We start from the raw sequence: 24,669 nt of genomic DNA on the forward strand, positions 1-24,669 counted from the left end.
TTAACCCTGCCCCACCTTGGCCCTTAGACTAGAGTTTCCTGGAGAGCACATTCAGGGGTCAACAGCCTCATTCTCAGAAATCCCACAGCCTGATACCTCATGGCCTCCCATGTAAGGCCTGTGCTGGTTTCTGTGGATGCTGGTTTCTGTGGATGATAGTCTGCCATATATATGCCTGGTGCACAAAATTTGTGCATGGGTAGGGTCCCTAGGCCTGGCCGGTGGTCAGGGCCGATTGGGGCCTTCCGGCTGCTGGCTGGGGCCTTCCTTCTTTCTATGCTGCCCCCTGATGGTCAGTGCACTTCATAGTGAGCGATTGAACCCCTGGTCTCCCGATCAAACTCCTGAGGGGACACTTTGATATTAGCTTTTTACATATATAGATTGTTGACACTATTACAGATGTCCTCCATCCTCCCCACCTTTGCCCACCTCCATCCAGCCCCTGCCACCCCTCTGTTGTCTGTGCCCATGGGCTAAGTATATTTATATTCTTTGGCTGCTCTCTTCACCTTCTTTGAGAGTCTGCCATAGTTTAGATCCTGCTCCAGGCTGTACCACTGTTTATTTCTCTGACTTCTGTGGCATTTTTTTCCAGCTCCCACATGTGGCCCGTGTGAAGTGGCTCGCCTCCACCAGAATGCAGACCAGTGCTGCCCGGAGTATGAATGTGGTATGTGTCCCACCTTGGGCATTCTCCAGGGCCCAAGCCCCAGCCCCAAGTGAATGATGTGGGCACTGCAAGAGACATATGGTCTCAGGCACAGGGTGTGTGAAAGGAGGTGGGCAAGGGCTGACTGGATTTTCCAAATAATGGAAAGAAGTAACCTCTAGGATTTCCTGCTTAGAGAAATTCTGCAGTAAATCATTAAATGTCAGATTTGAAAGCATTAATTAAAGAATGGGGTAATCACTGGTGGGGGAAAGTGTTCAGAAATTGACTGAAGAGAAAGTTAGGCCAAAGCAACTCATTTTCTTTTTCCTTTCTGAGGATCTTAGATGTGAGAAGGCCATACACAGGGTACCTTGATTTCAGCAAGTTATCTGTCAAAGGGTTTCATTATTGGCTTTTGAACTGCATAGTGAATAATGGGCTGAATAATGCTATAAATAAATGAATCCAGAGCTGATGGAATTAGGAAATCTCCAATGCCCAATCCCTGTCTTGTCCAGTGTGTTTGTTAATTGTAAAATTTGCAGTGATGCAGATTGTACAGGGTGAGCAAATAGATCAAGGGCAGTGCAAGGATCTACAAAAGAATGAAATAATCTAAGAATTTTATTTATGCTGATGAAATTGATCAGGGACACATAGAAGTCCTATGGGCAGGGAGATCTGACTTGAGAACAGCTGGTATAAAGTAGATCTGAGAATGTTAACAGTAGACAGAACTGGGGGGTCATTTAGTTCAAGTCCCTCATTTTGTAGACCTTTTAGGCTTCTACAATGTTCCAGGCATGTTGCCTTCATTATTTCATGACATCCTTAGACTGACTCTATGAGGTAGAGTTCCCACTTTGCAGAATTTGAAACAGAAATCTAGAGGGTCCAAGTGACTTGGCTGTGACCTGAAAGTCCTAGCAGATGACAACATAATCAATATGAGCTTATTGTATGATCTGGATCTATCTATCTACCTATCATCAATCAATCAATCAATCTATCTACCTACCTACCTACCTATCATCTACCTATCTCCTCCCTCCACTTCTACCTCTATCTGTATCTCTACCTTTATCTCATAATCACCATCTACCTAACAGAAGTCTGCATGAATAGGAATATAGGGTGCCACTCACAGGTAATACAAGAATAACCTTGCTAAACTCTGAGTGGATGTCTTTTTTTTTTCTGTCCCTTAGTGTGTGACTCGGAGAGCTGTGACCTGCCCCCGGTGCCTCACTGTGAAGGTGGCCTCCAGCCCACATTGACCAATCCGGGGGAGTGCAGACCCAACTTCATTTGCGGTAAAGCCTCCATGGAGAGGAGGTGGTAGTGAGGCCACTCTCTCTTGGCCTGGGGAAGGTGTCCTGTATTCTAGTTAGCTGATTCTAGTGGGGTTGGGGATGTCTAGAACAGAGGGGTCAAGGTCACCCCTGGATTGAATCCTCTAAGTATCTTCCCAGCTGCATGATGCTGAAGGTGTCCTGGGAGTGGGCACAGCCACAGGCATGTCCCCGTTGAGCTGTATTACGAGGTATTTGGGTCTGAGATGAAGAAGTCTCCAGACCTAATCTTTATTTACTCCCATCCTCCCACACACCATTGAGGGGAGGAAAAGTTTCCTTGGTTTGTCCTCATCATTGGACCTTATTCCCAAACAGATGTACAGTTTCCTCCCCTTTGTATGTTTTATTATCTAATCGCTAAATACTATAATTTAAGCATAGGGTTGTACTAAAGTAAGATGTGTCAAGAAACTGAGTTCTGTATTTAGATACTGAGAATACCCACTTTAAGTCAAGCAGAGTTCTTATCTTGTTGATTTAGAATCTCTCTTGAGCTCCTAGATGTAAGAGCTCGAGGGTGAGAGGACACCTTGTATTTCAAGGAGGCTGTGAACAGGCTAAGGACACAGGATAGGATTTGGCATTTATAAAACATTGTGGATTTGACTGATTGCCGTCATTCTCTTATTTAACCTTAGAGGACCTGAAACTGTAGGGTATTGTTCTAGGGATTGAGGTGGGGATAGGATCACATAAGCTACCAGCATATAAAAATGCTTACCAGCTCATGGCATCCAAGGCCTATCTGGGTCTTAGGGATTCTATATCTGATGCCTCTGAGAATCAATAGCTGGAAGGACCTTACTCCATCCAAATGTGCATGAGAAGGTGGTAGAGGGGGACTGAACAGTCTTCGCTTCTCCATTAAAATTCCTAGTTTCACATTTCTCCTTTTGATTGATGTTCAGAGGGCTAACATCAATTTTTAAGACTAACTTCTGAAGACTAACTTCTTTTGGGGATGATTGAATACCCCACAGCCCCTGAACTGGGCTCACGTGCATTTCTGATTTAATCCTCTGGCCTAGAATCCCCTGGGTTCTTATTTAATAGCTGAATACTTACAAACCCTGATTGATTTTAATGCCCAGTGTGGCAGGACTAGGGTGTCACCTTCCTGCTCCTCAGCCTGCAGGAAGGAGGAGTGCAGAAGGGAGTCCCCACCCTCCTGTCCCCCACACCGGACACCGACCCTTCGGAAGACCCAGTGCTGTGATGAGTATGAGTGTGCTTGTAACTGTGTCAACTCTACGGTGACCTGCCCTCTGGGGTACTTGTCCTCGGCTGTCACCAATGACTGTGGCTGCACCACAATCACCTGCCTTCCTGACAAGGTAAGGGCTGCTCAGCTGTGGTTGGGGTGATGGCCAAACATCTGCTTCTCATGGAAGATTTGCCTTCCTGCCCAAACCAAATGCTATATGGCTGGTGGGCAGTCAGTATTCTATCTCAGCCTAATGGGAATTTAGTTAGCTCAGGAGGTATTTATAGAGAACTTACTATGGCTAGGTGCTGAGGTTACAAACAAGGTATAAGACATGGTCTGACCTTTAAAGATATTTCCTTAGGTTAGCTAAGGAAATAATATGAAGGCATAGATTATTTACAGATGAGTTAATAGTTGACTCTCTTGATAATTGCTATCAATTCATTTTTCCTTCCTTCCTTCTTTCCATCCATCCAAAAATTACTGAGCAACTACTGTGTTCTACCAGAACTGGTACTGTATTAGGTATTATGGGAGAAATGTAAGATGTAGTCAACTTATGGTCTTGCTAGTATATATAAGACAATAGTCTATAAACTGAATACAATAAAGTATCAATAGATGGTACAGATATTAAATGCACATAGTAGTCATAGGGAAGAGATCCACCAAGAAGAGTTATCATGAAAGATAATTAATTGGCAGAACTTGAGATGAATCATAATTACAGTAGGAAAATCTGAGAAGAGTTACAGCTGCTGAACTATTGAGGGTGAGTTCTGTATTGAATGCCAAAGAGAAGTCGCAGTTACCTTTCCCTGGAGCCTATTAGGGGTAGAGCACACACTCATTTGCCTGGAATGCTCTAGACCTCTGGTCCCTTCTGGATTATCTTCCAGCTCAAGGATTCTAAGTGCCCAGGTTCTGGAGGAGCAGGAGCAGGTCCAGATTTCATGCTTATTAAAATCTACTCTATAAGCATCCCTCTGCATGTGGGCAGAGACCATGTTGGTTTTATTTATTGCTGTATTATCAGAGCAACCTAGAGCAACTTGCAACACATAGTAGATGCTTTCTAACCTCTTGTTTAAATGAACTGAATTAGTTCACTCACAGAAACCTTGTGTCTATAGGTGTGTGTCCACCGAGGCACTGTCTACCCTATTGGCCAGCTCTGGGAGGAGGGCTGTGATATTTGCACCTGCACCGACATGGAGGACGCTGTGATGGGCCTGCGTGTGGCTCAGTGCTCTCAGAAGCCCTGTGAAGAAAGCTGCCAGTTGGTAAGATGCACAGAGAGACTAGGCACTGTGTGGAGCACTCAGGGTATGGAAGTAGGGGAGGGCATCCCAGGAAGAGGCAAAAAGCCCCTTTAGTAAACTTTCGTTCAAGACCAGGATGATGGGGGAGGGGAGGTGAGCTGGGGAAAAGAAAGAAGTATCAAGAAAGGATTGCAATGTTATCCTTCTGTGATTCAGGTAATCCTTGCCTAATGGACATGTATGTTGTATGGTCTTGAGTCCAGAGGGCTATGGAGTTGGTTTGAGAAGAGGTGTGAATTAAATGCCTAGAAAAGAGGACTTGATTTTTTTCTCTCTCTCTCTTCCCTCTTCAGACATTACCTTAGGCCAGTGGTCGGCAAACGGCGGCTCGCAAGCCATGGTTTGCCACTCTGTTGACTAATGAGTTTGCCGACCACTAGACTAGACTAAATGTTACCATGTAGTTGGAAGCTGTGAGGATTAGGCAATTGTGGCATATTGTGTGCAAAGAAGTAAAAGGTAGTATATGACAGTGGTCGGCTAACTCATTAGTCAACAGAGCGGCAAACCACGACTCGTGAGCTGCATGTGGCTCTCGAGCCGTGGTTTGCCGACCACTGCCTTAGGCTATCCCTAGAACAGATAAATGTTCTGAATTTTCTGAGATTGTTCCAGTTTTAATGTCCTATAGTGTTTCCACTTAGATTGGTGATTTTTCAGACTGTGTTTATAATTTGAGGTACAGAAAATATGATTAGTCTTCCCTAATCAGTTTTAAATTCTCATTGTAGTTTACCCCCAAGGTTTCTCTGTATTTTGGGGGACTCTTCTTGAACATTTAAGATTAATAAGACCCTAGATAAATGAAGCAATCCTGTGCAGGGAGAATTGGGGGTCAAATTCTGCTTGCTGGTTTAATGCTATTTTTATCATTACTACAGTATTATCAGTAGATAATGATGATAAGAGAAGAGTAACACATCTTGTGGTTGCTTCTGTAAATGTTAACAGCAGAGAAGACAGTGCTCTTGATGCTGTTTTGGAAATGTATGGCTTGATGATGAAAGACAGGAACTATGAGTAAATCCAGAAGTAGGGAGTCCATTCAGCTCATCTGCTGCGCTACCTGCAATGATGTACTGAGGAAGAGCAGAGTTGCTAGGCAACTTTGAGAGAGGATGGTGCTATGGTATCCAGGTGTGTCTTATGGGAATGCTAAGTTTTGGAAACCTGTTGGTCTCCATCTCCTCCCATAGGCCATGGAAGCTATCAGAATAACTTGCTATCAAGTAAAGAGAGTACTGTTTAGAGTCCATTTATATATGGCACCCAATATATTTTGTGTTTCAGTAGGGAGTTTTGGTTGCAAAGAACAGAATCTATTCAAGTTAGCCAAAGTAAAACTCTCAGGAATGAAGTACAGGATATATAAGTTGGCATACAACATTTCTCTCCTGTGTCCTATGAGCCCCACCCCTGTCTCTGCCCATCTGCTCCAGTTCTGCATTGCAGGTCAACTTCCTCTGGGAAGAAGTTTTGCTTTCTCATAAATTTTATTTTCACATGGCTTTATTGCATCTGGCTTCAACTCAACATGACTTTTCAGATCCAGGGCCATCCCTGTCCAGTGTGACTTGTTCAATCTTTGTGTTCAATAGATTGACTTTTCAAGGAGAAAATTGATGGGCTCAGCTCATCCCATGGATTGGATCTTCTGTCCAGGACCCAGTCTAGTCTAGTAAGCTGCTGGGGAGGGTGCAGGTTACATGGCAGAAACTTGTCTATCTAGAGGCTGTGGTGCTGGAGGCAGTTTCAAAAAGAAAATCGGTACAGAGATCAGGTGAAGGAGGCAACATTTCTAGAACTCTTGACCAGATGATTGCTGTAGAGAATTGAGTGACCTGTCTTAAAGACTAAATGTTCACACCTTCTAGGGAGGAGAAGGTCTATGGTTTAATTAAAGCTGAAGGCATATGGGAGGCTGGGCTTTGGTCTGTACGATGTCTTGAGTTGAGGTGGGAGCTTCAGTGAATTGTGATGGTTTCAGACTTCATTCTTCAAAGAGGAAGGTATTGGCTCTGGTCTGACTCCAGAGACATTTGGGCTCACTTACCCGAATTCATTTTTTGTCTAGGTTGTGACAAAAATAAAAACAAAAACAAAGAATCATCACCCTCTGATTCTTTCTTTCTGAAGCCACAGTCTGAAGAAATATACTTCCTCAACCACTTCCATAGTTTTCTACTGTTCATGTCAGAAAAATTATGTAGAGTAAGCAAAAGGCAGGCCTATGGCCTTGCTTCCATGTTGATGGCAAAAGGAATTTCCCCTCCATCGTATAAACTTTAGAGAAGATTTTCTTTGAAGGCTTATGACCACCTGATTCCCCACTTTTAGATTCCAGAATCAGACTAAATCATGGTGTTAGGAACTGTGTCCGAGGAACTGAATGTAACGCATTATACTGTATTCATCCTCATGATATTCCTCCCGAAGGAAGACGAGGCAAGGCTGTTCTTCCCACTTATCAGATAGAAAGCAGAGCACTAGCACAGGGAATGAGGTTGGCCATAGCTCTACAGCTCATTTGAAGCCAGTAAAACTGGGTTGTCTTGACTCCTAGCCCTGGGCCCCTTCTACGAGGCTAATACACTGTCAATGCCAGCATGTTAAGGGCCAGTCTGATCCAGCGAAGAAACAAGGGATCAGTGCTCCACACTTCTCACCACCATTTCAGCAATGTTAACCATGTTTAAAGGATTGTGCTGCTAAATATATTAGGAGTCTATTTTTTCACTGGCATCTGTCTTTGGATTGGCTAGATATTAGACCTGCTTATTTCCATTCTTAATTGAGAAACCAATGAAAACAGGATGGAGAAGAGAGTAAGAAGGAGGGTCTGAGATGTATATTTTGAACAGATATAAGTTAGAGGGTTTAGAGGGGTATGGGGCAAGAAAGAGAGATGAGAATATTGGATGAACCCTGGTTGTGCAGCAGGAAAATGGGGATGCCGGAGGTGGAGGGGGATCTCAAAAAGATGTCAGTCAGGAAATTTGGAGACATGACTAGGAGAATCTGAGCATGAGAAGTTGGTGGGGTTTTGGGAGCAAGGCATCTGTCCTGGTAGGCACTCATAGTATCTACAGTGTGTCTTCCCATATTGGGAGGCAGCAGAAAACAGGAAGAACACACCAATCCAGGTCACTCAGCACTCTTAGAGAGGTGCACGAGTGACACTGGGTCCCTGAAGGTATTGATGACTCTCTTTTGTGCTCCCTGAGTCTTTTATGGCAGCTTGTATATTCTGCCTCGTAGTGGAGGGTGTCTAGATTATATCATTCTAATTTGTTGGCTTCTCCAAAGTACCTAGTATGTCATAGATACATAATAAATTATTAGAATCTCAGATGGTAAAACACTGGGGACAACTCACTGGGTACCTCTGTGACATGGGTCAGGATGTAAGTGGGCCCCATGGAGATGGTATGATGTTGATCCAAGTCTCTGGAGTGCTTGTGTTCCCCCAGAGAGAGGCACCAGCTAGCCTGACATCAAGTGCTGTGTGCATCTTCTGGCTTGGTCCTGTGTGTGAGTGTGCAAAGCAGGCCTGGCCTCCTCACCCATCCTGAACAGCTGCAAGCATTCATTCTCTTTTAGGGACAGAGCTTCAGGATGAAGCCCAGTCCTGGGGTCTCTCCCCTGGGCTCCTGAGACAACCACACATGTCAGTGTTTTGCCTATTTTTTTGTACATTGCTTCAGAGTTTTCAGTGGACAGTTTCAATTCAAATTCCCAAAGCTTTGGCCAGATTAGAGGACCTCTAAGAGGCAAGGTGAGCTAATAAACTTCCAGGATGCTGGTCTCCCTGGCAGGCATTCTGGGGAAGGTTGGTCTCTGCTGCTCTCATCTCACTGTGCCCTATAAACTACATCAAGTAACTGCTTGGGGCAACCCAACTCTGCACATTGGTGAGAGGTCTTGGGATCAAGGTATTTATCTTATGTAGATACTTTGCCCTATTAGAGCAGAGACTAGTTCTCAGGCATCTTGAATATTCTCCCCAGTCAATGAGGTGCCCTAGAATTGGTCATGATAAAGATCAGGTCAGGTACCTGTTGCTGAGTGAACTCTGGGCTGTGTTTAATACTTTTCGTGAACTGTGTCTTGGTCTCAAAGTGGAAGCTTTCAGAGGGCAGGATTATGCCTTTTCAGCTGGTGGAACTGAGTCACTAACTTAGTGACTCAATGGTTGATGCCTCCTAGCCACTTCTAGCATAGTTCTGAGGCTGGTGGATGACAGAGACGAGTGCCTTACCACAGTGGCAGGTGGGGCAGCATTCTGAGCTTGGTGTCTCTGTAAAACCCCGGACTCAGTACACCTGTGGAGCAGAGAAGTACACCAGTGTCTCTGCTGCTTGCCTGACCTCACTCTCTGCTCCTTGTGTTTTTTTCAGGGCTTCACTTATATCCTACAAGAAGGTGAATGCTGTGGAAGGTGCCTGCCAAATGCCTGTGAGGTGGTGATTGGCTCGCCACGGGGGGACTCCCAGTCGTACTGGAAGGATGTAGGTTGGGGCCTCAGGATGGGTTGTCTATTCTGTAGTTTAGTGCTGGCCTTGGTTCACCTATAAAATCAGAGCTCATCCCTTGCCCTTTGCTTTTCTTGTAGGAGGTTAATTAGCTGCTGGTGTTATCCAGGCATCAACTGGGTTACCTTGCCCCATAGGAACTAGTTAAGATGGCCTCAGGCTTCCCATTTCATTGATTTTGGGAGAAGCTCAATTCCCTCCCTAAGAGTTCCGTGAACGCCTGGGGAATTTATCTCCTACTGTTGCCAGTGAATCTGAGGTCCTGCTTTCCCTGAGTGGTTGGTGTAGGGATGGCCTCACCACCCTGCATGTACCATGGGCCTGCCACCCCACCAAACCCACAGGCTGCAGGTGCTATTCAGTCCTACACCGACCCTGGCAGGCTCCTCTGACCTCTTCATTAGTTCCATTGTACACATTTCTATGCCAGAGAAGCAAACACTATTCTGTTCCCTAAGTCCTTGAGCTATTACTGTAACCCTGGCTGTAGCGCAAGCATGTCAAACTCGTGGCCCGCGGGCCGCATGCCTTGTTTATTTGGCCCCTGTTAGCCTTTGAGTTTAACATGCTTGCTGTAGCGTATTGCCATGTTGGGCTTTACCCGGTGGGTGGGACTGAGATGTTAACCGAGGGCATGCTTCTAGGGCCCAGACCAGTTCCCTGAGGGAACAGAGCACTCTTCATGGGACTTTGTGTTCTAACCACAGGTTGGCTCTCACTGGGCTTCCCCGGAGAACCCCTGCCTCATCAATGAGTGTGTCCGAGTGAAGGAGGAGGTCTTTGTGCAACAGAGGAATGTCTCCTGCCCCCAGCTGGATGTCCCTACCTGCCCCGTGGGCTTCCAGCTGAGCTGTGCAAGCTCAGAATGCTGCCCCACCTGCCACTGTGGTAAGGCACCCTGTCCAGGGACCCACCTTCTGGCCTGGATTTCCAGGAAGGGCTCCTGAATTCCTTGCTTTCTTAGCAACTCGGGGAAATGAGCAGGATCAAAATCTTCCCATCTGTTCCTAATGCTTTTGTGACAAAGCAAATAAGATGAGAGAAATAGAACCATTTCCTGAGGGTCATCACGGTGCGCAGTGATGGCTTATACCGCTATCTCATGTCACGGACACGGCAACCCTGGGAGGCAGGGACAGCTACTGCTTCCACCAGCTCATGGGAGTTAGTGAGCTGTAGGGCTGGGGTTGGACCTCCATTTCTCTGACTCTAGAGACCACCTTTGTGATTATTCATGGTATTGCCTCTACTAGGGAAGGTATTCCAATGTCCACCCCCTCCCTCGCTACAAACAAACAGCCATAGGAACAAACTGCTCGCTACCACCTGCTCTGAGTTCTTTGTATGATTTTATCTTGTGACTTAAAGTTCCCAGAGTAGAATTGCATTCTTCATAAACCCAAAGATTCTCCCACTCTCCCCTTCCACGTGAATCACTGAAACATGTGCCTTTCCCTACCAAGACACTCAGGGGTCTTTTCACTGAGGGCTGGGTGCTGGGCAACAGGCAGCCTGCCCCTCCTCGCCAGGCCTGGGGGAAGCAAGGCCACCGTGGCTCTGGCAGTAGGACCCACAGCGCCTGGAGGTGGAGTGCGGCAAGGGGGCAGGTGTAGGAGAGAGGCCCAGATGGAGGAGAAGGCCCTGAAGGGATCAGCCATGTGCAGGGCAGGGGTGGCCAGGGTGTTCCGTACTCTCACGCCTGCACTTCTCTGTCCCCCAGAGGCTGTGGAGGCCTGCATGCTCAATGGCACCATCATTGCGGTAAGCTGCTGCCTTCTTCTCCAGGGCCAGTTGGTGGGGCAGCAGTGGGGGTGCTGTGGAAAGGGTAGGCCTTATTCTAACATGGAAATGAGAGAAACTGGGAGACCTACCCCCAATGCACTCTCATTGCCTCCAGGGTTTCTCAGCATCCTGGAGCCTGGCCTCTGAGATCTTCCTAACTCTCTAGGGCCTGGGCGCCCTGTCTGGCACTCACCTCCTGGCGGTATTCCAGGCCCCTGAGCATTTCTAATACGTACAGAGAAGTGCTCTGCAGTCATTGTGCACATTTCAACCTATCCCACCTCCCACTGCCCAGCCCCCTCTCTGGCATGAAAGCTCTCACTCTTACTATTGCCACACTTGAGGTGGGAAGGCAGGGAAAGGAGTGGGCCACTGGAGACAGCAGGAGGGTCAGGGTGATGGTCAGGGTAGCTATGGGAGGCTCCCCCCATAAGGCAACAATTTGTGGGGCTGAGGTGAGAGGGGAAGTCAGGGGTTCGGGGTGCTGGGAGGCCTGACCGTGGTGCCTCTGGTTGCAGCCTGGGACGAGTATGATGATTGACGTGTGCACGACTTGCCACTGCACCGCCCAGGTGGGGATCATCTCGGGATTCAAGCTGGAGTGCAGCAAGACCACCTGTGCAGCCTGCCCCCAGGTGAGAGGGTTGTCAAGGACCTAGGGGGTGGGCTGAATACTCGTGGGCCCAAGCCATGGGACCTCACTGGGGTTTTTAAATAAATTTTCCTTATTTTCTGATTGTGGACAACATTTGACACCTGTCATGGAGAGCCCAAGTCACCCATCCACATTTCATCTCTCAGAAATTGCAGTTTAGTTTTGTGCATTTTAAACACTTCCTTTTTGTGTGTTTAAAGTGAACACAATATTTGCAAGGTTTGTGATGCCATATTTACAGTTCTGTATTTTTTTACACAACATTGAAAAAACATAACTACAATTTTTGAGAACACCAAGGATTAATTAGTCAGCAAATATTTGTCAGACACCTACTATGTGCAAGATTATACACAATCTTCTTTAGAAAAGATGTGCCACAACCTACAGGTTTATTACTGGACATTGAGGTGGTTTAAAATATTTCACCCTGGTGGCGCTAGGTCACGATGACTGTGTGCTCTAAATCCCTCCTGAGGGTGGATTCTGAGTAAAACCATCAGTTCTGGTTTGGGAGATGGCAACCAGCATTTTATTGTTTTCGTTATGACTCTTAGCCCCACGTCATAGAGCTGGACATAATGCTCAGGAGGATGCTTCGGCTTCTTCCTCGAACCGCCCGCTGTGCCTGGGGTCCTGCTGTTTTAGAGACCACACTTGGTCAGGGGAGTTACTTGGGAGCCAGATGCATGGAACACAGTAACAGCTCTTTCAGATGGTGCACAGGGAGGGCTTCTCTCTTCAACTTTGCAAGGCAGCAGGAGGGGTCTGGGGCCGAGTCTGGGAGGAGACCTTTGTAGGAGGAGACCTCCCTGAGAGGAGCAGCACAGAGGAGTAGGGGACGTCAGGAGTGGTTAGGGACAGGGATGAGGGACACTCATACGGGTGCTTTATATGCTCTCGAGGACAAGAGAGTGTTCTGCATGTGTTCTTCATGGCACTTGGCATAGTGTCATACTCAGAATAGGGGCTTAATAAATTTATGTGGAGTAGACACAGCTATTTCTGATAGAATGGTTTAAAGAGAACATTCCTGCCTCAATTAGAATCCCACTAAGAGCGGGTTTTTACTATTGAAAAATGCACAGTTGATGTTTTAGGGTTGTGTGTGTGTGTGTGTGTGTGTGTGTGTGTAACAACCCCCTAGAATAGAACTAGGCTTGAATACGAATGAAACACTGATGTCTGGAGTTGGTGGCTTCCCTTTTACCTTGGATGTCCATTGACCTACCTATCCTACCATCAATGCAGCAAGAGATCCACACCAAGACTGCCCTCAGGTTTTCTAGAGGGCGAGCCTGTGAGCTCTCAAACTGCGCCCTCTGGTGGTCCGAAGGTGGCATGGAACCCTCCGCTGCATTCAAATCCAGTCTAGATAGAGGTTCTAAATACATATTTTTAAAATACACGACCCCTTTGGTTTGTGTACTATTCCTCCTTCCCTCCAATATTCTGATATATGTCCAGGGCAGTATACTCACCTCCTCCCTCTTGAAACCCCTAGGTTAGCCCTCTTTCTATGTATCTCTTAACACGCACCAAAACTGGCCTCAGTTGCCCCCGTTCTAGCTCAGCATCCTTCACTGGTCTTATTGCACTCTTCTGCAATGCAAGGCCTCAGGGCGGCCTCCTGCAGGTGTGGGGAGCTGTGGTGAATTAGGCTGAGGCAGTTCTGCTTGATCTGCTTACATCAAACTAAAGTGTTAGTGTCAGCAGAGAAGTGAGTCCTTCATTTCCTCCCAGGGGAGACAATGTTTGCACCGAAAAGACCAGCAGAAGGTGGTTTGTGCTAGTGGGTGGTAGGCAGGAAGCTTGACAGATGAACTTTCAGGGAAAGCGTGAGGAAGAGAGGTCACCCTGACGTGGAACACTGAGAAGGCATCCGGAGGGGCATGACCGTGAACTGACCTTGAGCAAGGGATTGAATGTGGAATAGAGCACCCTCCAGGAAGCAGAATGGGGAACAGATGGGCAGAAGCAGGAGTTAGAAATGGACAGCAGGGCTCCCACAAGCCCTGCCACCTGGTGCAGCTGCATTCGGCTTCCAGGGCAGCAGATAAACCAGTTTACTCCCTCAAGTGGATTCTGTTGTACTCCTTCTCCTCCTCCTGTCCCTCTTGCCCAACTCCCCACCCCAGCTCTAAATCACTCCCTGCTCCTATTACCCTTTATCCCTTCTGTCTTGTCCTCCTGTTCTCTCTTCTCCCACAACACCTTCTCTTTTTCCTTATTCTTGGCTGAACTGTGCCCTCTGCCTCTCTGTGTGTGGAGTTTGCCCCCATGGCCCTTGTCCCTTCACTTTGGTTGCAGCCCCCCTTCTCCTTTGTCCTCACCCCATCACTTCTCCTGTAAAGATTTTGTCCAATTTCCTCTACCTGGGCATGACTGAGCAAAGGGTATTTCCTATTTCTTCTCCTAACGTCCACTGAAGATGCCAGATCCAAGCTCCGGGGAGATCCTGCCTGACTTAAGCCCCATTTAGAAGTGACCACGTAGATACTCCTCCAGTGGGCCCTCTTCCTTCTGGCTGGAACCACTCACATGTGCTCATAATGTTTGTTCCAACTCTTTCTTCCTCTTCCCTTTACTTCGGCCCTACACCTTCCTGGAAGAGTGCATTTTTGAAAACACAGTTTAAAGCTCACCAGTGAAAGATGCCCTGAGGGCCTCCAACCCCACAGTGACCTTCCCGGGGGAGTGTGTGGCCTGGCCCAGTTGACCTGATTTGTGCTGTGTTCTGTCCTCGAGTGCAGAAGCTTGACTCAGGAGTAGCAAATTGTTTAAATTCATTTCTGAGTGAGCTTGCCCATTCCTAACTCTTCACAGCCCATGTGCAGTGAAAAGGGAGTGGTGTGGAGGGAGTAGGTCTTCTGTTTGGGGCTCCAGTTGATCTGCTGGAGATTCATGTTAGAGAAACCCAAGGCCCCAGTGGAGGGATATCTAAGTGATCACTACTAAGGGTGGCAAAATGAGAAAAATAATGACAACATAGATGGCTCCCCACTTAACTAAATTTATTCTTTAAAAACAATTGAGATTGTTCTTTTTTTTTTTTTTTTTTGGAGTGGTGGGGAGAGTTAAAAGACCTTCAATTTTAAGACAATGATGGGACAGCTGAGGGTAGCTTTTTATTTTATTAACTTTGTTTAAAACACTCTTACTTTGCAAAATAAAAAGTTGGTTATTTTACGTTGTCTTCCAAATTTGGGGACATTTTTTGCAAGATAGTGAAATCATGTTGTCCAGAAGCTGCTGCTTTTTCCAAAGCAGATATAGTAGTACATGAAGGCCTCGCACTTTAAGTCTCTATCAAGTTTCTCACTGAATTCATCTCAAAATAATAATTTATCTCTTACGTAGAAGTGAACCATGTGACAACCATAGGATACAGTATGGGTAAAAGAGTACCTACAGGAGATGGTATATGATTCAATCGGAGTTTATTTCTACATAAGAGATAAATTGTTATTATTTTGCGTTAAACAGTACATTGTCTTTTATTAAGAAAATAACTAAAAATAGTATTTTATATTTACCTACATATTTATGATATAGGAGTGGCTGGTAAGCGTCAGGTGCTGGGAGGCCAGAACGAACAGCATAGACATAGTTTGAAGATTGCATGTCTCTCATAGAGAACAAAATACTAAACAAATGGTAATTTAAAATTGTGTTAAGTGTTATAAAGTGTGTGTGTGTGTAGTGTGTAGTGTGTGTGTGTGTGTGTGTGTGTTGAATCTTAGAAGACTTCTCTGAGAAATGATACTTAAAATGATTACTAAGGGATGAGAAAAGGTTCTTTATATATATATATATATATACACACACACTATATTTTTTATTTCAGAGAGGAAGGGAGAGGGAGAGATAGAGATAGAAACATTGCATGCCCCACAATGGGGATCGAGCCCACAACCCGGGCATGTACCCTTCACTGGAATCGAACCCAGGACCCTTCAGTCCACAGGCTGACACTATCCACTGAGCCAAACCAGCTAGGGCGAGAAAAGGCTCTTTATATGAAGTGTGGGGAAGAGCACTCCAGGCAGAGGAAACAGCATCCACAAAGGCCCTCAAGTGAGAAGGAGGTGGCCATGTTCATGGACCTAGAAGATGCACAGGGTTGGATTGTCAAGAGCAAGGGGATGGTGGTATAAGATAAGGTCAGAAAATTAGGAAAGGCTGATGTCAGGCCTTACAGAACATGCTAAGGAGATTAGATTTTATTAAAAATGCAATGGGAAGCCATAGAAGTTCTTAATTTTAATGAGGTATATAGTTTACCTATAATAAACCACACAGATAGTAAGTATATAGTTTGTTGAAGTTTGATAAGTGTATAAACCTGTGTAGCCACTAAAATAGTAATACGAAGAAATACAGCTAAAAGGCTATTAGAGGAGATACAATAAACTTGATTAAACCAGGAGGCAGAAAAGAATTAACAATAGACTAAGTAACAGAAAAGACAACAGATGAATAGCAAAATGGTAGATTTAAACCTAATCATATGGATAATTATGTTAAATGTAAATGGGCAAAACAAAATCCCAATTAAAAATGGAGATTGTCAGACCTGGATAAAAAAGCAAGACCCAACTGGTATGCTATTTACAAGAGATGCACTTCCAATTTAAAGAGACAGACAGGTTGAAAGTCAAAGGATGGAAAAGATATCCTAGGAAAACAGTAAGAATAAGAAAGCTAAGATGGTTATATTAATACCAAACAAAATATATTTTAAGATGAGGAATGCTACCAAAAACAAAGAAGGTAATTTCATAATGATAAAAGAGTAGGTTCATTAAGAAGACACAAGAACCCTAAATTTGTATGCATACAAATACATGAAGCAAAAATTAACAGAAGTAGGGGAGAAATAGGCTTAGCCACAATTTTAGTTGGTAATTTTAATGTATTTCTCTCAGTAACTGATAGAACAAGTAGGGGGAAAAATCAGTAACAATATAGAAGATTTGGAAAACAATGTGAACTAACTTGAACTAATTGAAAATAACAGACCACTACATTGTAAAACTGTAGAGTACACATTTTTTCAAACAGGGAATTTCCACCTATCTTGCCCAAATTCTGGGCCATAAAAAAAGTTAATAAAAGTCAAAAATTTCAAATCATATAAAGTGTGTGCTATGACCACAATGATATGAAATTGAAATTAGTATAAACAAGGTAATATAAATACCCCCATATCCTATCTAATAAAGAGGGAATATGCTAATTGACCCTCATGCCATCACAAAGAAGGCAGTGCCCACAACCAATAAGAAGGGAATATGCTAATTGACTGCCACACCCTCAAAGATGGCAGTGCCCACAGCCACAAGATGGTGGCGCCCAGTCCCCTCAACCCTGCCCGCGTGCCTGCCTCCAGAGTCCCTCTGTCCCCTTAGCTCCCCAGCTGCTCAGGGCCGGCCTGAGATGGCTGTTGCCCAGCCGATGCCTGAGTACAAGCAAGCCTTGGATGTTGGCCTCTCAGCTGCCCAGGGATGCCCGAGGCTCAGGTAACCAGGGCCGGCCAAGGCTTGCGCTGCTGGCAGTGGCAGAAGCAGAGGTGTGATGGGGGCGTTGCCTTCCCCTGATCACTGGGTCACCTCCCACCCTTGAGGGCTCCCGGACTGTGAGAGGGGGCAGGCCGGGCTGAGGGACCCCTCATCCAGTGCATGAATTTTCATGCACCAGGCCTCTAGTTTGGAAATAAAATAAAATACTTTTAAATAATCCATGAATCAAAGAAGAAATCACAAGTGAAAATAGAAAATATTTTGAGGTAGAGATAATAGTGGCTATTCCAGAGACTCCAATATGTATTCTTCACTCATCACAGTCTACCTTGATTTAATAATATACCATTTCATGTATATTATCTTTTACCCATACTTTGTGCTATGGTTTCACATGATTTATTTCTACATAAGAGATAAATTGTTATTATTTTGCTTTAAACAGTAAATTGTCTTTTATAGGATTTAAGAAAAAAACTAAAAATGGTATTTTATATTTATCTACATATTTATAATTTCCAGTGCACTTCCTCCGTGTATATCTGAAATTCCATGTTATATTATATCCTTCCAGCTTGAAAAAGAACTTCTTTTAGCATTTCTTTTAGTGTGAGCCAAATGGCATTTCAACTTCTCAGATTTCATTGATCTGAAACATCTTTATTTTGCCTTCATTTACTGAGTACAGAATTCTAGGTTGAAAGTTTTTTATTTTATCACTTTAAATGTGTTGTTCCATTTTCTTCTGGCTTATATTGTTTCTGATGGCAAGCTAGTTGCCATTTTTATTGTTATTTTCCTGTGTGCATCACCCACACCTTTTCCTACTGGCTGCCTTTAACAGTTTTCTCTATACTTTCCCTACTTTGGATTCATGGAGATACCTGGATCTGTGACTTGATTTTTTAAAATCAATTTTGGGAAAAATTTCAGCTATTATTTAAATTTTTTTGTTTCATTTTTTCTCTCCTATCTTTCTGGAACTATGATTACATGTATATTAGCCCACTTGATACTGTTCTGCTGGCTATCGGGGCTCTGTATATTTTTTCAAACTTTTTCCTCCCTATGCTTTAGTTTGGACAATTTCTATTGATCAGTATTAAAATTCACCAATACTTTCTTTTCTGCAGTTAATCCAGTCTGGTGAGTTTTTTTGTTTTGTTTTGTTTGTTTTTATTAGGTAACTATGTTTCTAGTTCTAGGGTTTCCTTTTTTTTTTTTTTTTAAGTTTCCAGGTTGTTCCTAAATTCCGCTTCTCTTTTCTCTATTATATTCATTTTCCCTTTAGACTCTTTAACATGTTTATCATAGTTATTTTAAAGTTTCTGTCTGCTGATTGCAATATGAAGGTCATTTGTGTGTCTGTTTCTATTGAGTAATTTTTCTCTTGACCGTGGGTCATTTCCCGCCCCCTCTCCCCCGTTCCTTTGTATGAAATGTTTTAGTATGTGTTAGACATTGGTGGGAGATATGTGAAGAGACTCTTAATTCTATTTCCTCTGATGAATGTTAAGTTAGCTTCTAACTTAGATTATTGGAGGTTCACCTTGAATTAAAGGAGGCTAGATTTTAAACTACATTAGGGACAGTCTATTTCAATATTTCTCTTGATTCAAGGGTGAAGTAATACTTATATGACACATATGTCTGAGTTCTGAAACATAGTTCTTAATCCTAAGGTCTGGCTCTTTTGAAATGTCAATGAAAACATGACATTTTGACTAGTCATGTTTGACTAGTCCTTTCAACCTGGTGGGATTCAGACTGCAAACCCTGGCTCCTTTGTGCTGTGTGGAGCTGAAATTTCTGCTCAGGTCTTTAAGTTTCCACCTGTTGTTTTGTCCTTGGACTCCTCTTAGGCTCCGCTGTGTGTATATAATTTAGGGGTTAACCAAGGATTTGAAGGGAATTTATATGCAGATTAGGGGGCTGCTTCTTTTTGTCTTCCTCTTTTCCGAGTTTTTCCCCTTTAGTTTTCAGCTATTCTAGGAGTTTCAAATGTTGTCCTCTGACTCTTCAGGCAAATACACCACAGTTTTCTTCTCAGGTTCCAGCCATCCAGTGCCATGCAGACTGCCCTCATGGGAAAAACCATTTAAACATGATTCTTGTCCATTATGGTTCCCTCTTTCAAGGATCAAATAACCTATGGTTCATGGCTGATTTGGCCATCCAGTGTCTTTGAATAATTGTTTTAAATATTTTGTTATCTGCAGGAAAGTTAGTCCAATATAAGTTACTCAGCCATTATTAGAACCAGAACTCCACTGGGGGTTTTTAAGCAGAAGAGTAACATACTGGATTTTTATTTTAAGAAAGCCATTCTAGCAAATGTGTGGAGACCTGTAGTAGGGACAAGAATAAAGGCAGAAAGAGAAATTAAGACTATTATCAGAATCCAGTGGTCAATGATGATTGCTTAGACCAGGTGGTGACAGAGGACACTCCATGACAAACAGCAGATGAGTTTGAGATGCATTTTTGGCAAGATTTGGTGATGAGTGGGGGTGGGGGTGTAAAAAAGAGGGAGACCCAAGGGTGACTCCCAGATTTCTAGTTGGAGAAACTGGGTAATGAAACTATTTACTGAGATAGGTAAGATTGAACAAGGATGGGGTTTGGGGCAAAAATCAAGTTTTTGGATATAAGTCTTAAGATGACAATAAGATAAATAATTGTCAAGTAAACAATTGAACTTATAAGTCCGGAGCTCGGGAGAGAGGTCTAATTTCATAGGTCTGGCTGCTAGAATTTGAGCGAGGTATCCGTGGAGGGAAGAAATGCTACCCAGGGGATTGAGAACTGACAAGGGTTAGTTAGCGCTGGATGTTGACTTTCTGAACTCTTGGAGAGATGAGAAGCTGGCAAAATTAGCCTAGCTGTAATTGGAATGTTGTGGGGAGGTTAACTAAGGCTGCTTTTACTCTTGGATACAGGGTTACAAGGAAGAGAAGATCCCAGGTGAATGCTGCTGGAGATGTCTGCCTGTGGCTTGTACCATTCAGCTAAGGGGAGGACAAATCATGACCCTGAAGGTGGGAGCCCATTGAACTCAAGTGTCCCCCTCATATCACCCACTGATTTCCTATTTTGGGATCTTTTCTTTAAGAAAGAGGGACTAAATTTGAATCAATATTGGTTTCTTTCTGATTTTATAAAGAAAAGATGAGTAACATATAGAAGACAAAAATTGTCTCTTTGTTTTAGTTATGTTGTCACTCTTCTGGACAAGCTGGTGTATGGTCCATGACTTAAAGTATTTGTTGAAATTTAAAAAAATTTCTCCAGCCTGATGTCGATGAGAATGGAAAGACAGGGTGAAATAAACTCTGCCTTATGAAAGTCAGAATTAACTAACTGGTGGTATTGGGAGGTGATGCCAAGTTCATTTCTAGCTCAGTTATTGATTAGCCAGTTTACCTTCCCATATCTTAATTCTTTAAACTTGTAAGTGATCAGAAGAATTTGGAAATTCTCTACATTTATGTGGCCCCACTTACAGTTAATAAGATGTATAAGATCTCTACCTTTTTTGTGTATTCTGGGTGTGGAGACTTTATAGATACTGTCTCGTTCTTGTTCTATAGTCTTCCAAATTGTTTAAAAAACTTCATGGACTCAAGGTCATGGTTTGAAGCGACTTTGTAACCAAACACTACCTTCAAATTTGCCTTCTTTGGTTTCAGCGTGATGAGATGTTCCAGGATGGCTGTGACAGTCACTTCTGCAAGGTCAATGAGAGAGGAGAGTACATCTGGGAAAAGAGGGTCACAGGCTGCCCGCCCTTTGATGAACACAAATGTCTGGCCCAGGGAGTGAGTATTCGGAGCACAGGCCCTGCTTTCCTCTTGACAGTCTCCATCTCTGACTCTAAGAACAGAGGTCCTTGTGAGCAGCATGTAGTCCAGCTCTAACGTGATTTCCCGGTATCCAAGGGAGATCTCTGACCTAGTATAGGAATCAATGAAATCACAATATCAAGCCTGATGCACAGACAAAACTCTCTGCACTATATGATGCTATAAAAATACCTTTCCCTTGGGGGAGACTGAATGTGTGATCCTGAAGGGGAGGTGAGAGAGCAAACTGATTTCCAATCTTCCCTGAGAATTTGATTCTGATGACTCAATTAGGAGAGAATTCAGAGTAATCAAAATTGTTTCAGCCTGGTCAGGTAGGGTGGTCATTCTTCTCACATTTGTGGTGGGAAAGCAAAATTTACATCTGGGGACTTAAACTCAGGGTCGTGAGTCCAGAAATTAGCCTGGGAAGTGACCTGTAAGCTGACCACTATGTACTATTTGTGACTAATCTGGGACTTTGCTGTTTCCTTAAGGGGAAAATCATGAAAATTCCAGGCACCTGCTGTGACACATGTAAGTACATTACCAATAGCTTGTCCCTTGAAACCCATCAGACCAAGTCCAGGGACTGTTCTTTGGAGTAAGCTTTATTCCAAAAAGATATTTCTTGATCACCAGCCAGTCATTATGTTCAGTCCTGCAGGGAATTGCCACTCCTCCCTGAATGTTCTTAAACTGCCCTCTGCTCAAATCCCCTTCCAAAAGCCTGTGAATTGCTTCTTTCCCTTTTCCTCCAAACTCCTCACTGTTTCCAGCCTCTTGCCTGCCTTTCCCCTCATAGAATCTTGGGTTGCTCATAGTCCTACCACAAGAGAAAATCTCTCTCCAAACATAGCTCCTTGAAGACAGGCACCCTTGATCCATGATATTGCCAGAGTAGACACTCAATACACATTATTCATCGAGTGTCACCCAGCTATTTCAGGAAGCAAAGGAAGCCACCCCGGGCTAACATTAGACCCACTGTGTGCTGTGGGGACTACAGAGAACGTAGAGTCCTCTCCATGATTTATAAGGCTGGTCTGAGTTTATTAAGCCCCCTTCTTCACTCTCGGTCACTCTTGAGCTTGCAGTTATGTTATACTGGTCGATCCTAATGGCTCACAGCAGCAGCTTTTGAGACTGGACTCGACAAGTCTGCAGATCAGTGTTCTTACTACACATTCTTGTGTTCATGAGCACAAATAACGTTCAGAATCCCAATGTTAATGCAATATTCTCTGAAGATAGAATTACTTGCCTGAACTAATATATTTTTTTTAAGTTTAGTTTTGTTGTTTTGTTCTGTTTTGGGTTCATAGGCCCATGTTCATTTTTAGGTAAGGAAAGGAAGAGTGAAAACATGAATAACTTTGGCATTCAATCGTTCATCTTTTCTTGATGGCTTACTCTGACATCCCCTTGTAATCAAATTGTAGAATGAGCAAACACATTCCGAAAGCATCTCTTCCTATGATTCCTGTCTGAATGGTTTAAGAAAGTGAAGTCAGGAAACCATCAGAAGAGGTGAAGTCTCCCTAGATGCAATGCACAAAGCATTTGGTTAAGAGACTGTTATCTACAAAACCAGCAAAAAAGAGCCTTTGTTGGTTAATGTGTTCAGGAGGCTGAGACCCTTTATAAGGAAAGTAAGCCAGGTTCAGGGATTTAAATACACAGAGAAAGAATATAGGATGTTGGCCTAAATATACTTTCCTTATTCATTCTCTTAATGTAGTTGGCAGGCTTTCCATTGAAAATGAAATTATTTGGAAGTTGGAGGCAGGCTAATATGCAATTGGGGTTGACTTAGATTAGGAGCCATCCAAGAATGGAGAGCTCCCAGTGTTCAGATGGGGAATGGTGAGCTGCCATTAAGTCTTAGAATTTTCCACTGGCAGATAGCACTCTGACCTGATGCTTCTTTACATAACACCTGTATGTAAAGAAGAGGCTTGTGAGTGCCCTTATGTGGTCATGATATTAGCTTTTCCTCTTAACCCAAAGGCAGGGATGGGCAGATATTAATTGTATTTATTGGTTACTTCATTGCCCATTAGCTTCTGGACATTGTTACAAACATAAGATGACTGCTTTTTAGAATCTTCAATTATATAAAAAGCAAATTTCATCCATCCACATCACCAAAGCACAGGGAATTTAGGCTCCTCTTGCAATTAAATTTGTACCAGTAAGCAAGTTAAACCTAGCAATAACTACATCTCTGAACATGAAGGACCGGTTGTACCAGGATGACATAATTCCCCTCTCTGTGGCTGGCTCTGGTGATTTGGACACTGTTTTCCAGCCCCATGAGGGAACTGGGCTGGGAGTGTTTTTACAGAACCCAGCCAGGCCTGGGTCCCACCTCTCACCTGTCCCATAGGTGAGGAGCCTGATTGCAAGGATATCACTGCCAAGCTGCAGTATGTCAAAGTGGGAAGCTGTAAGTCCGAAGAGCAAGTGGACATTCATTACTGCCAGGTAAGGGCCCCTGACTTTAGATGAGGCCTACATGGGGAGGAGAGTCTCCTTATTTGGGAGATATCTCCTTAGTTACATTTCAGAAGGATCTGGAAAATTCACAGGGAGGACAACTGAAAAGAACTGTAAGCGTTTAAAAATATATATATGTATTTGTATTGATTTCAGAGAGAAAGGGAGAGGGAAAGAGGAATAGAAACATCAATGATAAGAGATAATCATTGATCTGCTGCCTCCTGCACAACCCCTACTGGGGATAGAGCCCACAACCTGGACATGTGCCCTGACCGGGAATTGAACCGTGACCTCCTGGTTAATAGGTTGATGCTCAACTACTGAGCCATGCTGGCTTGGTAGAACTGGAAGCATTTTATGTGAAATCAAATGTTTTATTGAAGTAACTGGGAACTTTGACCCCAGAGGGAAGATTCAACAAGTCCTTCAAAGAGAATAGAGACTTACTTATGGAAGTGGGGGTGGGGGTCTTGTATCAAACATGCATAGAAATTGCAGCTAGAGGGATCGGGGTGTGATGGCACCATAAGAACAGAGGGCATTTCAGACTTCCCTGAGACCTACCTTTACAAATTGCCCCACTGTCCTGGGTTTTCTGGGGGAGGCCAGACCTGCCTTACTTGGAGGAGGGCAGGTAGGGGAAGCAGGCTGCCTCCGAGTCCTGCGCAACCCAGGCTTCTCCACCATCACCATGCCCTGTCCCTCTCTGTCCCACTTCAGGGTAAATGTGCCAGCAAAGCACTGTACTCCATCGAAACGGAGGATGTGCAGGACCAGTGCTCCTGCTGCTCCCCGACGCGGACAGAGCCCATGCAGGTGCCCCTGCGCTGCACCAACGGCTCCATCGTCTACCATGAGGTCCTCAATGCCATGCAGTGCAGGTGCTCCCCCAGGAAGTGCAGCAAGTGAGGCCCCTGCCATGGACACCCGATGCCGCCTGCCTTGCCCAACCAGCCAGAGTGCTGCCCGGTCCCCTGTATCCTCTGCTCTCATGCCCTCCTGGGCCCACAATAAAAGCCAATCTCTCATCTTGCAAAAGGCTAATGCAATGGTTCACTGTGTCCTCCAGGGCGACCTGATAACTGTAGGCTGGGCGAGTTCAGTGACTGGTTCTGAAGGAGGAAACTCAGGTTCCACCTGAAAACACTGCAGCCCCAGAGTCTGTGGGAGGCACTGCCAACCTGGGAAAAAGTGGTGCCTTTGCCTTCATGCAGAGCAGAGAGGAGAGGAGAGTGTGAGGCGGGCCTCCTCAGAAGCTCAGCCCAATGGCTTGAAGTTAAAGGGATTTGCTCAGG

The 24,669-nt window shown here is 44.4% G+C and overlaps 1 protein-coding gene across 1 annotated transcript in view; it reads left to right on the plus strand.

Moving 5' to 3' along the window:
• VWF (von Willebrand factor) overlaps positions 1 to 24,403 on the plus strand; it is a 115,683-nt gene extending 91,280 nt beyond the window's left edge. Inside the window, exons 40-52 of the mRNA XM_008144811.3 lie at positions 599 to 673; positions 1,864 to 1,968; positions 3,139 to 3,344; positions 4,351 to 4,500; positions 8,937 to 9,047; positions 9,779 to 9,959; positions 10,792 to 10,832; positions 11,372 to 11,488; positions 19,970 to 20,068; positions 20,720 to 20,848; positions 21,370 to 21,409; positions 23,262 to 23,359; positions 24,095 to 24,403. Coding sequence (XP_008143033.2) covers positions 599 to 673; positions 1,864 to 1,968; positions 3,139 to 3,344; positions 4,351 to 4,500; positions 8,937 to 9,047; positions 9,779 to 9,959; positions 10,792 to 10,832; positions 11,372 to 11,488; positions 19,970 to 20,068; positions 20,720 to 20,848; positions 21,370 to 21,409; positions 23,262 to 23,359; positions 24,095 to 24,283 — 1,541 coding nt within the window. The 3' untranslated portion in view covers positions 24,284 to 24,403. The remainder of the gene's footprint in view (positions 1 to 598; positions 674 to 1,863; positions 1,969 to 3,138; positions 3,345 to 4,350; positions 4,501 to 8,936; positions 9,048 to 9,778; positions 9,960 to 10,791; positions 10,833 to 11,371; positions 11,489 to 19,969; positions 20,069 to 20,719; positions 20,849 to 21,369; positions 21,410 to 23,261; positions 23,360 to 24,094) is intronic.
• Positions 24,404 to 24,669: the final 266 nt, after the last annotated feature.

This window comes from Eptesicus fuscus, chromosome 7, assembly GCF_027574615.1.
Source record: "Eptesicus fuscus isolate TK198812 chromosome 7, DD_ASM_mEF_20220401, whole genome shotgun sequence".
Taxonomy (NCBI): Eukaryota; Metazoa; Chordata; class Mammalia; order Chiroptera; family Vespertilionidae; genus Eptesicus; species Eptesicus fuscus.